Here is a 15,892-nt window from a genome sequence, read left to right on the forward strand (position 1 = left end):
TTACGGTCACGTAATGGAAGCTTGAATATCTCTCACAAGAGGACGGGGATCTGGAAGTCTTGTCTGTTGGTATGTTGTTTTACGTCTCATTCGAGACTTAATTTTTGTAAATTATTCATGGTGATAACCTGTTATCCCCTATAATGAATAGATTGATCCATTAATATATAAGGTGCAGTCGTCAGCAATTTAGCTCTGTTCACTTCAGCAGCTAAGAGTCGATTCACTTAAATGAATGTGAAATAAAGCGAAGAAATGGAACAAGCTGGTTCGCTGAGTTTAATCAAAACTAGTGCATGGATGAATAAACCTTATGGGATATGTTGAATCAACGTTGCTTTGGGATCTAAACCTAGTATAGATGGAGTTACACTATATCCTCATAATGGCTGATTGGTTGTTTAATGTCCCACTTGAAGCATTTTCACTCATATGGAGACGTCACCATTCCCGATGAAGGGCTGCAAAATTTAGACCTATGCTCGGCGCCTACAACCTTTGAGCATGGATAGATCGTGCTATTCCCGATGTTACACAGGCCCTTTGAGTTTGCGATCTCATCCGAAGGACCGCCCCATTTAGCCGCCTCCTACGACAAGCAAGGGGTACTGAGGACCTATTCTAACCCGGATCCCTACGGGAATATAATGGCTGACATCCTTTTAAAACATGGATGGAAATATAAATAGCAACAGTATTTGTCCATTTCGTTTAGATTTAATTACATAGCTGACTAGCTCAGTGGATTAGCGTCTCGATCGCGGGTTGAAATCCAGCAGTTTTGACTTTTCTTCACATCACATTCTACTAAACTGCATTTGTTTTTACGAAATAAAGTAAATTTGAAAGTTTTTTTTTTCAATTTCCAGATATTAATGTATATATCCCCAACGTTTCATCTATATCCATTTTATCTGGTGTTGTATTTCTCTTTAAGGGATGCGTAGCGAAGTAATCAATGGCGCCACAAAATACTTTACTGGTAATTTTCATGAAATACACAGAATCATCTTTTGGTTTCATACATGTATCTTCTTGGTTTCATACCAACATTTGTTGTTTTATGGTTACACCTCACCACGAAATGAAGTGATAAGCGAGGTACATTTGTTTCAGCTCATACAAAAAGAACATTGATAAAGCAGATACAATGTATTGTAATTGAATACCATTCATATAATACACCAGTTAGTTTGGATGAATAGAAAAATAATTACAACAAATAAAACATTCTGAGTTCTGTTGTTTGTTTTTAGATTGTTGGGCTTGGTTTACTGGAACATGGATCACATGTTTCCTCATATTTCACAGCTTCTGGTCATGGTCACCGAGAGACATTTACGACAAACTTCCAGACAAAGTTGAAACTCTTCCTGTAACAGAAATTGCAATGAACTGTGACATTGGTTTCACCTACTATTTGGTATAACATATACAAGTATTGATATTTTTAAAACTGTACATACACATGATCATATACTAGTATTGTTCCTATATATCTAGAACTTTAAATTTGTTTAGCATTCTCATATATCTATGACATTCTCTCAATTCGTACACCTTTTCGAAACCGATGTTAATCATGCTAACCTTAGTAGCAATGCTTAATCAGAGGTGACCTCTCTCCCTCGGCAACACTGCTCGTCATTTAAAAGCAGAATCGTAACCTTGGATACGACCGATAAAGTAGAGACAGTTTTGTTTGAATTTCACCTATTGCGTCTTAGCATTGTCGATAGTGATGTGAAAATACGAAATATCATTCCGATTCTATATGTAGTAAACATTTTGGGGTTCTACATACAAAGTATATTTCATATAACCAGAATCTTTAATCTTAACTTTGAAATCGGAAATTGCACATATATGAATCTAGCTTTGACTGAGCGTTTTACAAATAATTATTTCAAAAACGAAAATATGCTAACCTTAGTAGCAATGAATTCTGGTCTCCTGGTCTGCAGTTGACGAATGACCGAGCACAAATCAATTTCATCATCCAGTAATGCTTGTTCCAAACAATTGTGTATGACACAAAATATGTCACAGCCTTGAGCGCCGTCCCTGAATAACATTTTGGATACAGATGTGTTTATTCTCATTTTATGCAGTAAGTTTAAAAACAAATACATGCACGTTAGTGTATAAATACATGCACATTAGTGTATAAATACATGCACATTAGAGTATAAATACATGCACATTAGTGTATGAATACACGCACATTAGTGTATAAATACATGCACATTAGTGTATAAATACATGCATAAATACATGCACATTAGTGTATAAATACATGCATAAATACATGCACATTAGTGTATAAATACATGCACATTAGTGTATAAATACATGCACATTAGTGTATAAATACATGTACGTTAGTGTATGAATACATGCACGTTAGTGTATAAATACATGCACATTAGTGTATAAATACATGCACATTAGTGTATAAATACATGCATAAATACATGCACATTAGTGTATGAATACATGCATAAATACATGCACATTAGTGTATAAATACATGCACATTAGTGTATGAATACATGCACATTAGTGTATGAATACATGCACATTTGTGTATAAATACATGCACGTTAGTGTATAAATACATGCACATTAGTGTATAAATACATGCACGTTAGTGTATGAATACACGCACATTAGTGTATAAATACATGCACATTAGTGTATAAATACATGCACATTAGTGTATAAATACATGCACATTAGTGTATAAATACATGCATAAATACATGCACATTAGTGTATGAATACATGCATAAATACATGCACATTAGTGTATGAATACATGCATAAATACATGCACATTAGTGTATAAATACATGCATAAATACATGCACATTAGTGTATGAATACATGCATAAATACATGCACATTAGTGTATAAATACATGCACATTAGTGTATAAATACATGCACATTAGTGTATAAATACATGCATAAATACATGCACATTAGTGTATGAATACATGCATAAATACATGCACATTAGTGTATAAATACATGCATATTAGTGTATAAATACATGTACATTAGTGTATAAATACATGCACATTAGTGTATAAATACATGCACATTAGTGTATAAATACATGCACATTAGTGTATAAATCCATGCATAAATACATGCACATTAGTGTATGAATACATGCATAAATACATGCACATTAGTGTATAAATACATGCACATTAGTGTATAAATACATGTACATTAGTGTATAAATACATGCACATTAGTGTATGAATACATGCACATTAGTGTATGAATACATGCACATTAGTGTATAAATACATGCACATTAGTGTATAAATACATGCACATTAGTGTATAAATACATGCACATTAGTGTATAAATACATGCACATTAGTGTACGACATTTGGTTTGTTAAAGAGGCATTATCTGTAATTTAGTCATCAAATTTGAATTCAATGAAAATTGTTCTATATTATATATTTCAGTAATAACACCAGTATTTTACTATTTCAAACACTTTTAACCTCAAAATAGGCACACGAATATGTGATTTTGGTGATTAAACAAGACATCAATTGTTCTTTATATGTTTCTTTACACTAAAAACGGTTATCCAATGTAGTTTTATCAGGTTTCTCTTGTTTTGTACAAAAGAAATGTTTTTACATTAATGAATATTCATTCCTATGCTATTGACATTATATGAAATTTGTAATATACGCGTATGCAGAACCTGAATAAGAAAGACGAAAATATGGACAATAGTGGTTACAATGCTGCTAATGCTCGGACACATTAGGCTTAAGTTCATGTTATCAGTAAAACAACCCTGTTGTCCATACAGATGCGAGGGGTTTTAATTCATTGTGTGATTACCCGCGGTTCCTGCTCTATTCTACGAGAGTTACTATATCCCCTATTGACCGGTCACACCCCAGCGAGTCCTATATATCCCCTATTGACCGGTCACATCCCAGAGAGTCCTATATATCCCCTATTGACCGGTCACACCCCAGCGAGTCCTATATATCCCCTATTGACCGGTCACATCCCAGCGAGTCCTATATATCCCCTATTGACCGGTCACACCCCAGCGAGTCCTATATATCCCCTATTGACCGATCACATCCCAGCGAGTCCTATATCTGGATCAGGTAAACGAAGTAAACCGAAGTCAAAATCTGTATGTTATGATGGTATGAAACACAAAATTTGTATGTTACGATGGTATGAAACACAAAATCTGTATGTTATGATGATACACATCAGACAGCATTCGACCAATGACAACGCAGCAATGTTAATGTGACCCAAACTACGTAACGTTAGTAATGAATGTCACTTTACAAATGTTATTTTGTCACCAAAGCCTATGTCCGTAGATGTTCGATAACTAGACGAAATTAGAAATATTTAATATATATGTACGAGAAAAGACCCGATATTTATACATACTTAAGTTCCTGCTTCGCTTCGGTGCATGTGGAGAGTTAGAGAGGTAAAACGTTGTAAGATTTACTGGGAAAATGTTTAGGTTTGTTATAAACATAAACATTCCTAGCATCGTCAATACGAGTATTTGACCAAAAGTGTCGAATCGTCACAGAGGGTATTTTTGAATTTCGCAAAGACTGGCCGGTTATATCAGTATTAGAATAATTCGTATTTTTCCTTAAGCAACATTCCTCTTCAGGTTTCACACAAAATATCCACAAACGATCCTCATCTTTTCACTTGTTTACACATTAGGGACGATTCTAATGTCATCAAATCTAACTCGTAGTATATATATATATATATATATATAGTTTGTAAATGAAGAATTCGGTATTTCATATTTCATACAGTAAATACACCCAATAATAAAAGTCAAGAAACACAAAACTCGAATAACATTTCACTGTTAGCGCTTTCGGCTTTAATGCCTCTTCAGACAGTTATAAAATTTTATAACTGTCTGAAGAGGCATTAAAGCCGAAAGCGCTAACAGTGAAATGTTATTCGAGTTTTGTGTTTCTTGACTTTTATTATTGGGTATATATATATATATATATATATATATATATATATATATATATAATTAAAACAGCTGAACACTTGATACAGGACCCATATATTATGACATTTTCCCCGCGATACAACTATAGACCTGTACGTCCTGACGTAGTTTTCATAGTAACGTCATATAGTGTGAAGTGAACTGTTAACTATAAAGCTGCGAGATTCTATGTTATTATTACGACCGTAGAATGTTTGAAATGCTGACTTTAAACATGACTGTTGAAACACCTGCAACGACAACTTATTTGTCAGTAGCCTGCCTCGGTTCAAAATTGATCATACACAGATTGATTGATTTTATATTGTTTAACGTCCCTCTCGAGATCTTTATCGTGCCACACCTGCTGTGACACGTGACCTCAGTTTTTGCGGTCCCATTTAGACGCCTCTTACGACAAGCAAGGGGTACTTAGGACGATCATACACAGTTATCGAATTATACGAGATACATAAACACCATATACAGATAATGATGAAACATTTAGCATTGCAAATCTGAAGTAATCCCATCTGTCATAAAATTGAGTTCAATAAAATATTCAAATATGAACGACTACTATATGATGTAGTTCACTGTGATATATCGAATTGACATTTGAATGAAAGTGAATATATTGTTTAAAATAGGCAAAACGTGGTCGCTGTCTCTGAATGTCTAGTTGGTGTTAACAGCAAGATATAGTTTCTTCTCATGTAAAATCTTTTGAATAAATTCTGACTCCTAAGAATACAAAGACAGAGCAACTAATGGAAATTCGAAAAACTATGAAGTGGCATTTCTAAAAAAACAAAACAACAACACATAATTGAAAACTTGGACTTAAGTGTGAGATTTTTCTCTTTTGACTGGTCAAATAAAAGAACATTTTGCGTTTAGCTCAGTTTCAAAGAAACTATTCAAGATATTTTGATCAAACCTTGTATGCTGATATTAACGACAACGTTAAGCCTGTGACCCAGGAGAGGTAAACACAAAATGATACTGAGTTTGCTGTCGTACAGCACCTACCTATCTAATATCACAATCAATTCTATTATCCATGTTTATATTGGGTATTGATCATGTACTCATGCAATTCCAGCAGTTGAAGTTTTTATTACATGTACATATCTGTTAGTGAGATCTTGTATGTGAACACAAAGAAACAAAATATTAGATGTACTTACTGGCTTAGTAGAAGAATGGGTGATGTTTTATCAGATTCTAGAACTATTGTCAGGGTTTTGAGCATATCAGTGTAGGCCTCAGTATTCAGGTGTTTAGTGGGCCAAGATGACATTTCACAAATCGACAGTGTGCGCTCTGTTGCTTCCTCCTGTAAATATAAGAATTGAAAAGAAGTCTGATATGGTCAAAAACAGTGCCAAAGGTCAGTAAAGAGAATATTTACCTGGCTTTTGACAACTGCTTCAGTGAAACACAAGGTGTTTGAGACAGTAGTTTTGTTTACAACTCTATGTTTGTAAAAACTACTATACATTGGACCTTCATCCAACAGTTGAGAAATGACCTACAATGAAACACCATAATATACTAGAGATTGTTTTTATGAAAAACAAAAGTCTCCACAGCTCTCCAAATTGAAAGTGTTCCAAATGAAACCTCCTCCCCGTAATGTACTGCATGGTTTGGAGGAGAAAGCATGAACAGGAAGATAGACATTATGAACTCTGAGAAGTGTTCACAAACTATTTTACACCCTCCATCGGAGGTATCCACTACAACTTTAAGGACAACAATTAGATCCCCCTGTCCCTAAAATATGCACATCTGCAAATGGCACTGAAGTATTTACAAATTTTCAAGTCTATCAGATAAGCCATATTGGAGGAAAAGTGTTCACAAGCTATTTTACATCACCCACCCCTCTTAGATCCACTATAACTTTTACGAAAATAATTGGATCATCCTGTCCCAACAATATGCACATTTACAAATGACAATGAAGCTTGTACAAAGTTTCAAACCTATCAGATAAACCATATAGGAGAAGTGTTCACAAGCTCATTTACATCTTCCACCCCTCTTAGATCCACTATAACTTTAAGAAAAATAATTGGATCCTCCTGTCCAACCATTATGCACATCTGCAAATGGCAATAAAGCATTGTACAAAGTTTCAAGCCTATCCAATAAGCCATATAGGAGGAGATGCATTCACAAGATGATGTGACAGCCAGATGGACGGAGGGACAAAAGTACAAAAACAATATGTCTCCCCTGAAAGACGGGATACATAATAATAGTAATTTGAAAAGTATGTCTTGAATATTGAACATATGATATACGTACCCTGGTTATATGAAATAAATCTATAGGCATATTGTATCAATAACCAACCGTGCAAAACTATACTAAGTGTCCGAAAGTATTGCAACAACCATGGCGGAAGTCGTCATCATTTAGACTCTTCAAATATGATTTTTATTGCTGACACGTAACGGAGTAAAATTGGGGTGTAATATAAAGGATGTGAAATATGAATTATTTCAAGGAATTATTTATAGTTCACAGTAGCAGACGTGCAGTAACGAATGAGAGTAATGGAATACCGCGCTTAACATATCAGAAACTAAAACAAACCGCAGACAATCTCTAATGAAAGAACACAAAAACGTCCAGGAAAACTGTTGGACGTAGATTACACCAGGAAGGACACGTGTGAGGAAATCGAGAAAACTTGAACAATTACATGTAAATCAAAAATCAACGGACAACGCCGAAGTTTAAGGTGCCGAGGGAAAATACATTAGCAGTCTCGAACAGGGACATCCCAGACGAAACACAAAGTACGTTATTACAAAATAATGTTGGCATTCTAAGTCACGTGATGTAAAATGTCCGTTCAAGTCAGCATGAAGAAACCTTTGAATTTCGGATGGTCTTCAAAGCGTAGTTGAGAGCAAATTGATGCATTCAAATGGTTATAAATTGTCAGTATCGATATAATTTTTATCACTTTATCGATACGTGTCTTAAAAACACTTAATTAAACATGTGGAAAATGAGCTGTAGTGTCTTTTTAAATTGTATCAATTAATATTATTTCTAAACAATTGAAAGTACCTTTAAATATTTGTGCATTTTCTTTTTGAAACGAGAATGTACAGCTTGATTATGGAATATTATTTTGTTTTTATCATAGTGTTTGATAAAAAATAGGGGCATTGAATTCATAAATTGTAATGCTCCGTCTATGAAAGGTGTGAAAAATTCCTCGGTTATTGATTCATTAACCGGGAAACTGCATGTTATTCAGTTCCAAATATATTCATTCTAGATATTAAATTATATTTATCACTCAATGCATGCAAAAATCATGCACAAACATGATTGGGGGTGCGATATTGGTATATTTTTTAGATTTTGACAAATTATGCATTTAAACTTTCATACTTTATTTAATTTTTTCATATTCATGATTATATACAATGCATGTGAAAAAGAAAAGACTATAGTGAAGCAATCAACACTGTAATGACATACATAATTTACAGGTTTAACTGTACATCTTCAAAATTTACGTAGTCGGTCGTTTGGGATACATTCTAAAATTAATAAATACCCTAACAGAGTCAAGATAGAGTATTATCTGTCAGGCTTACATTCGTAACTTATATGCACCAATCTGTAAAGCCCGAGTCAGTGTAATGACAACTGAATGCTTTACTCTTAAACGTGTCTGTGACTGTCGAATGCAGACATAAATGTGTGTTTATATATCAATGAAAGCTGCAAAGAAATGCAAGCATCATAAGCTAGTTTAAAATTGATTGGCAATCTCAAAGATTAACATGTATTCAACTATGAAATAATACTACAATTTATCATGACATAATTAACTATTGGTCTAATTAATTCCGCTGATAGACTTATACTTAGATTGGTTTTAAATCCCCAAACTAAAACTATCATAAAACACAAGGATCTACTAGGATTGACAAGCCTGATTTAATTCAGGCCAATGATGAATAACCCTCAAACGTCACAAATATGACCTATTAACCTTACCCGATCATACCTGGGTCCAACTCACATGTAATCGAGAAGTTTATGTCACAGTAAGAGCTGTGAGCAATGTAAGCGTGCCTTATTTATTTATATGTAGTTTTTATGGTGCATTTGAGAAAAAGAGGCTTTACAGGAATAGCTGAAAAGTTTTTGCTGGACCATGCATGTTTTCACCGGAATTTCTTCAGCAACTGACCATGTGCCTTAGTTTCGTATTTGCACCCATCTATATGCTAAGAATCATGGTGACACCTACATGTTGTACATCAATATTTTTATTAAGCACTCAGCTACATTTGACATGTATCCAAAATTATTCTATACATTTTTACACATGTAATATCACTTCAAATATGTGGTATTTCCATTCTTTTAAAAAGTTGACCGGGCCTATAGCGCCTATAGCGCGAAAATGTCCCCTGCTACCTACCCTACGGAAATACATCGAAAAGTGAATTCGTACGATAAATGTTTCAAGACTTCACCGGGATATTATCCAGAAAGCCTATGCGACAAAATATTAGAAGAAAATTGATCGTAGATAACCTTTATAGCAACTTTGGCCTTTCCGACGCATCTGTCAGCTACGTTTGTTGTAATACTTTTGTATATTTTACATGTACTTACTGTTTCCGTTTCTTCACGTGATCCCATCAATATCATGACGCAACAGGGTATACCTTTTAGCACCCTTGTTGAGTTTTCATTGTTGAATAAACACGGTAGCTGCGACACGATAAACCTGTTCTTTGAGGTGTAAGACTAAATGAATAGAATAAATCGCTGATGTTTAGTACTCCTGACACATGTACGTAGCTGTTGGGAACTGTTTGAGCAAACACAATAAAGTTTAATGGTACTACAATACATCGAATTTAAATGAAATTGAAGAATGTAAACAGGGAATAAGATGGTATATGACCTGACTATGCTTACGGGAACTGTAATGGAATTTGTAAACAAAGGTGATTTGGTTTGCACTGCATGGTCAGAAGAATAGTGAAACCTGTCAACTGAAAAATTAAATATTAATGTAAATAGTGTTTCTTCATTTGTAAAATTTCATACAAAAGGCCCATGGGCCACATCGCTCACCTGAGTCACCTTGGCCCATATCTGAAGACTTTCAATATATATTTGCATGTAAACCCTTAGTCACTACTGTGGCCCCAACCTACCCCTGGAGGCCATGCTTTTTACACACTTAAATGTGCACCACGCCAGAAAGCTTTCATGTAAATGTCAACTTCTTTGGCCCAATGGTTCTTGAAAAGATTTTTAAAGATTCTTCCTATATATTTCTATGTAACACTTTGATCCCCTATTGTGGCCCCAACCTAACCCTGGGGGACATGATTTGAATACACTTGAATCAGCACTAAGTCAGAAAGCTTTCAAGTAAATCTTAGCTCTTTTGGCTCAGTGGTTCTTGAGAAGAAGATTTTAAAGATTTTCCCTATATTTGTATGTAAAACTTTGATCCCCCCTTCTGGTCCCATCCTACCCCTGGGGGCATGATTTGAAAAAACTTGAATCTGCACAATATCAGGAAGCTTTCATGTAAATATCAGCTTTTCTGACTCAGTGGTTCTTGAGAAGAAGATTTTAAAGATTTTCCCTATATATATGTATTTGTATGCAAAACTTGACTCCCCCCCCCCCCTTGTGGCCCCATCCTACCCACGGGGGCCATGATATGAACAAACTTGAATCTGCACAATATCAGGAAGCTTTCAAGTAAATATCAGTTTTCCTGGCTCGGTGGTTCTTGAGAAGAAGATTTTAAAAGATTTTTCCTATATATTTGTATGTAAAACTTTGAGCCCCTATTGTGGCCCCATCCAACCCCTGGGGGCCATGCTATAAACAAACTTGAATTTGCACTATGTCAGGAAGCTTTCATGTAAATATCAGCTTTTCTGGCCCGGTGGTTCTTGAGAAGATTTTTCTTTTATATTTGTATGTAAAACTTTGATCCCCTATTGGAGCCCCATCCAACCCCCGGGGGCCATTGTTTTAAAAACTTGAATTGGCACTATGTCAGGAAGCTTTCATGGAAATATCAGCTTTTCTGGCCCAGTGGTTCTTGAGAAGGTTTTTTCTTTTATATTTGCATGTAAAACTTTGATCCTCTATTGGGGCCCCATCCAACCCCCGGGGGTCATGATTTTAACAAACTTGAATTGGCACTATGTCAGGAAGCTTTCAAGTAAATTTAAGCTTTTCTGGTCCAGTGGTTCTTGAGAAGATTTTTAAATTACCCCACCCTATTTTTGTAATTATCTTCCCTTTGAAAGGGACATGACCCTTCATTTGAACAAACTTGAAAGCCATTTAAACCAAGGATACTTTTGGCCAAGTTTGGTTCAAATTGGCCCAGTGGTTCTGGAGAAGAAGTCGAAAATGTAAAAAGTTTACAGACAGGCGATCAGAAAAGCTCACTTGAGCTTTCACTCAGGTGAGCTAAAAACGATGTGAAACAAAATAAATACAACATGGAACGCTCTGGAACAAAAGGCCAACAATTTTCGTATTCTCCATCAAATTATTCAGCAGCAGTATGAAATAAGATGTGGTCTTAAAACACCCCCAAGTGCCAATCACGAAAATAAAAATGTATATTATCATCTTGCAATATATCGCTTCTGTTCAAGTAAAAGATCCCAGAGCATTGAAATATATTGTAATTGTGAATTTGAGGTGTAATTTCACCCCATAATTATGGTGCATTTTACTATGGAAACCCTCAACCTATAGTCAACACGGAAAGTTTCGAGAAGATATGACTGGTATAATAGGTAGAAACAGGGGTTATCCCATTCCTTCAATTGTCTTTGGTAGCGAAGATAAGACATTGAAAAATATCATACTTACGCGGTAAAGCATTTATATTGGAAACTAGGTCCATATTTTGGAAAGCCTGCTCATAATCACACAGTTTATAAGTCGGTCTTTTTGTGTTGATTCCCTGAGAAAAGTGAAACCAAAGGTACATTATGATATTATAACTTCTGCATAACTACAAGAATTGTGATATGTATACGAGTTTGGTTGACATTCCCCCCCCCCCCCCCCATGATATCATTGAGTTATTTTTATCAAATAAAACGAAAATAAAAAGATATATTCTTTTTTAATCTGTTTAATTCACATCTATTAAATTTTGGTATAAAAAAGCATACGGAAAACATCTGAAGTACTGCCTCATTGTCCACTTTATCCAGCAAAAAATTTTGGGATGATAAAGGTTTGGGCGTGCTAGTGAAAACCTCCAGAAGCAGCCGGTGTAGTGTGATGTACTCTCCCTTTAAAAGAAAACTGAAACTGCAAATACTCGATACAGTGCTCCCTGACACATTGTCGTTTTCTATCATTTTGATGTTTTTGAGATTAAGGTTGATCGATCCTCATGTAGTGTCATAGGTTTTTGCAAAAATCTTAATAAATTAAACTTTGCACATGATACATGTAGAAATATATATTTCTGGGGAGTGTTATTCACTAGATATAATAAAAAAATCTGGTAAACTATTGATACTGAACAAGTTTATATTTTCCATAGATAATCAATTATTTATGAGTAAAAAAAATGTTGTCAAGGGCAATAACTCCTATGCTGGAATTTCCTCTACTTGACGTCTATTACACATTTGTTTCCCTAATATGAATTAACAGTTTTTTTTTAAACTGTTGATATTTAAATTTTGTCATTTCAACAAGTTTTTATCAATTTTTATTATTCTGCTTAACGAAAATATGTGATTTTCTGATGTTGATGTATACTTCTGTATTTGTATGTCTGACATCTTTAAAAAGGCTGTAACATACACATTTTCTTTGGTTAATAATTGAATTAAACTATATTGAGTGGAAATTAATAAAGTGTTTCCACTTTTAACCATTAATATTGATAAGTCACATGAGGATGGAGCTACCTTAAGTTAGATTACAAAACAATATATAGATATATATTGTTAAAAGAATTCAGCGTTTGACATACCAAAAGCAATGTATCGAACGATTTTCAATCTATAAAGTATCAAAAAACATTTCTCATAGAACTGAAACTCAGTATTTTCAATTTCTTTGTGCATATCATTGAATGTACAATAAATCAAGTTTTAAAAAAGCATTTTGCGACCTAATATTACATCAGCGGTTTTGGTACTGAATAGTAAAACTTACCACGGATTTTATCATATTTGGTTTGGTCTGCCGCATTGTCTGTATATAGTGCGGAACATCAATCATTTTGGTGTGGAGTCCGTGGTTGAACAAAGCGTCTAAAGCTATGAAGACACCAGTTTTCCCAATGCCATCACTGTAGAGACGATTTGCAAATATATTTCAAAATTCCATTATAAATTGTATTTTGTTTGATTTTGAAAATTAAAGACGTTATAGAGCGGAAGTGCATTTCGGTATGCTATTCAATACAAAAGCTGCAGATTTCAGTTGAAATTTCTACTTTTTATGCCCCGCTTCAAAGAAGAGGGGCACATTGCTTTACACCTATCGGTTGGTCTGTATGTCGGTCAGTCGGTAGACCACATGTTGTCCGCTCAGTATCTTGAGAACCGTTCATATTTCATATGTGGGTTGTTTATGTGTAGAAGAGGACCCCTATTGAGGTCAAGGGTCAATCCACTCTACACAAATGAAGATATTATCCGCCCATTTTCTTGAGAACCCTTTCCTTGACAGACATCAAGCTTGATTCACTGATACATTGTAAGGAGTAGATGACCCGTATTGATTTTGAGGTCACATGGTCAAAGGTCAAACTGGACATAGAAATAAATTGACAGATCAATATCTTGTGAACCCTTTGCTTGGCACACATCAAACTTGGTACACTGGTACATCCTAAGGAGTGCATGACTCCTTTTGATTTTGAGGTCACATGGTCTAAGGTCAAACTGGACATAGGAAGATACTGTTCGTTCAATATCTTGAGAACCCTTCGCTTGACAGACATAAAACTTGGTAGACTGGTACATCCTAAAAAGTAGGTGACCTGTACTGATTTTGGGGTCACTTGGTCAAGGGTGAAACTTGACAAAGCAAAATATTGTCTCCTATATTTTCAGAATCATTTGCTCGATTGAGACCAAACTTTGTGTACTGGTACATCCTAAGGAGTATATGACCCCTATTGGTTTTTAGGTCACATGGTCAAAAGCCAATGGCCAATCCACTCTGGACATAAAAAGATATTATCCACTCAATATCTTGAATTGTTTTGGCACTACTATCAATTAAATGATTCATGTGTTTAACTCTTTTGAATTTTGCATTAGGGGGGAGGGGGCATAGATGTTTTACAAACATCTTGTTTCTAGTAATTTTACCTGCATTGCACGAGCAATGGACCACAGGGTTTGGCAACATCGGTACGAAAAGCGATGACCCGGAAGTAAAAGGATACTAAGTCCACCAGTGTAGGCTCCTTTTCGCCCAGCCAATTTTTGTAGTGGAAAAGTAACACATCACGTTGTACAAAATGTAAATTATCCTGCAACAAATTTTGCTATGCCAATGTGAGAATGTTTGCTCTATATTACATGTAGTATTCATTTTACCTACTTTATGACAAATGGGGATGACTTCAACTTCTCCACCATTAACATCCCATATTTATGTACTTATGTTCCATTTCACCCGAATATATTTATTTTTATACACTATAAGATGCTCTGTATATGATCAGTTTTTAAATCGAGCCAAGCTAATGCCAAATAAATTATGTTATAGGGATTTCAATAGACTCGTTCGGTTAATTGAATGATTGTACCTGTACCCTCTTTAACGTTTCTCCCAAGAATCTTTCACTCATATGGGGACGTCACCAAGACCGGTGAAGGGCTTCAAATTTAGGCTATTGCTTGGTGTTTACGGCCGTTGAGCAGCAGTGAGGGTTCTTTAGCGTGCCACACCTACTGTGACACGGGGCATCCGTTTTTTTAAGGTCATCTCCGAGGACCCGTGACATTCACATGTGATGCCGAGCGTTTGGCGATGAACTGTCATTACCTTTTTTAACGACTTAGGTCTTCCTCATGCAGGGCGAACGTTCTAACCTCTAGACCACCGCATTCTCGTTCAGTGTCAGCATTTACCAAACTATGGTCGTTATAACGATCTAAGTCACCATTACATGTCATTAGGCTAAATGCTCCTGACGTGTTTCATACCAATTGTTAGGGCGTTGTTTACATATTAATTTTGACTACGAATAACTCCGTTTGTCTGATTAAGATAAAGTGCTCACGGCTGCTGTGACCGGTCAACAGGGGATGCTTACTCCTCCTAGGCATCTGATCCCACCTCTGATGTGTCCAGGGGTCCGTGTTTGTCTTACTCTTACAGTTGTGTTCTTTATAGGAATTATTTGATTAATCGTTGTTCTTTATCTTCATATATTCATCAACATACAATAATTAAAATCTCAGAGATGTATTTATTCAAGGTGATAATAATATTAATTGTGAATAATAATGGTTGATAAGGACGTCATAGTATAAATGAAGAAAATGGGACAGCTGATGTAATTTGATTCCATTATTAACCCGCAGTATGTTGTAGTCGTCATCGTTAACTTTTCACATGTTCATCTTCTCCAGAACTACTGACCAATTTCAATCAAATATGGCACATGAAGGGTCATGTCCCCTTCAAAGAAGGGAAATAATCAAGAAAATGCTAAAATAGGGTGAGTCTTTTAAAAATAACTGGGCTAGAAAAGTTGAAATTTACATAAACGCTTCCTGACAGTGTAGATCAAATCACGGCCCATAAGATTAGGGTAAGGTCAC

The 15,892-nt window shown here is 35.2% G+C and overlaps 1 protein-coding gene across 6 annotated transcripts in view; it reads right to left on the reverse strand.

Moving 5' to 3' along the window:
* Positions 1-1,137: 1,137 nt before the first annotated feature.
* The window catches only part of LOC125662903 (receptor-type tyrosine-protein phosphatase epsilon-like), a 66,928-nt gene continuing 52,173 nt past the window's right edge, over positions 1,138-15,892 (reverse strand). For 4 of the 6 annotated variants that reach the window (XM_056147056.1, XM_056147054.1, XM_056147053.1 and 1 more), the window contains 10 exons: positions 14,429-14,592; positions 13,263-13,398; positions 12,260-12,382; positions 11,952-12,045; positions 10,014-10,090; positions 9,705-9,839; positions 6,457-6,576; positions 6,233-6,381; positions 1,929-2,064; positions 1,138-1,373 (listed from right to left, as the gene is read on the reverse strand). In XM_056147056.1, the coding sequence (XP_056003031.1) occupies positions 1,299-1,373; positions 1,929-2,064; positions 6,233-6,381; positions 6,457-6,576; positions 9,705-9,839; positions 10,014-10,090; positions 11,952-12,045; positions 12,260-12,382; positions 13,263-13,398; positions 14,429-14,592 (1,209 nt within the window). In that variant the 3' untranslated portion in view covers positions 1,138-1,298. Of the gene's footprint in view, positions 1,374-1,928; positions 2,065-6,232; positions 6,382-6,456; positions 6,577-9,704; positions 9,904-10,013; positions 10,091-11,951; positions 12,046-12,259; positions 12,383-13,262; positions 13,399-14,428; positions 14,593-15,892 lie in introns of those variants that run through there. The other 2 variants (XM_056147057.1, XM_056147058.1) reach the window with 2 other exon arrangements.

Source organism: Ostrea edulis, chromosome 8, assembly GCF_947568905.1.
Source record: "Ostrea edulis chromosome 8, xbOstEdul1.1, whole genome shotgun sequence".
NCBI classification, from domain to species: domain Eukaryota; kingdom Metazoa; phylum Mollusca; class Bivalvia; order Ostreida; family Ostreidae; genus Ostrea; species Ostrea edulis.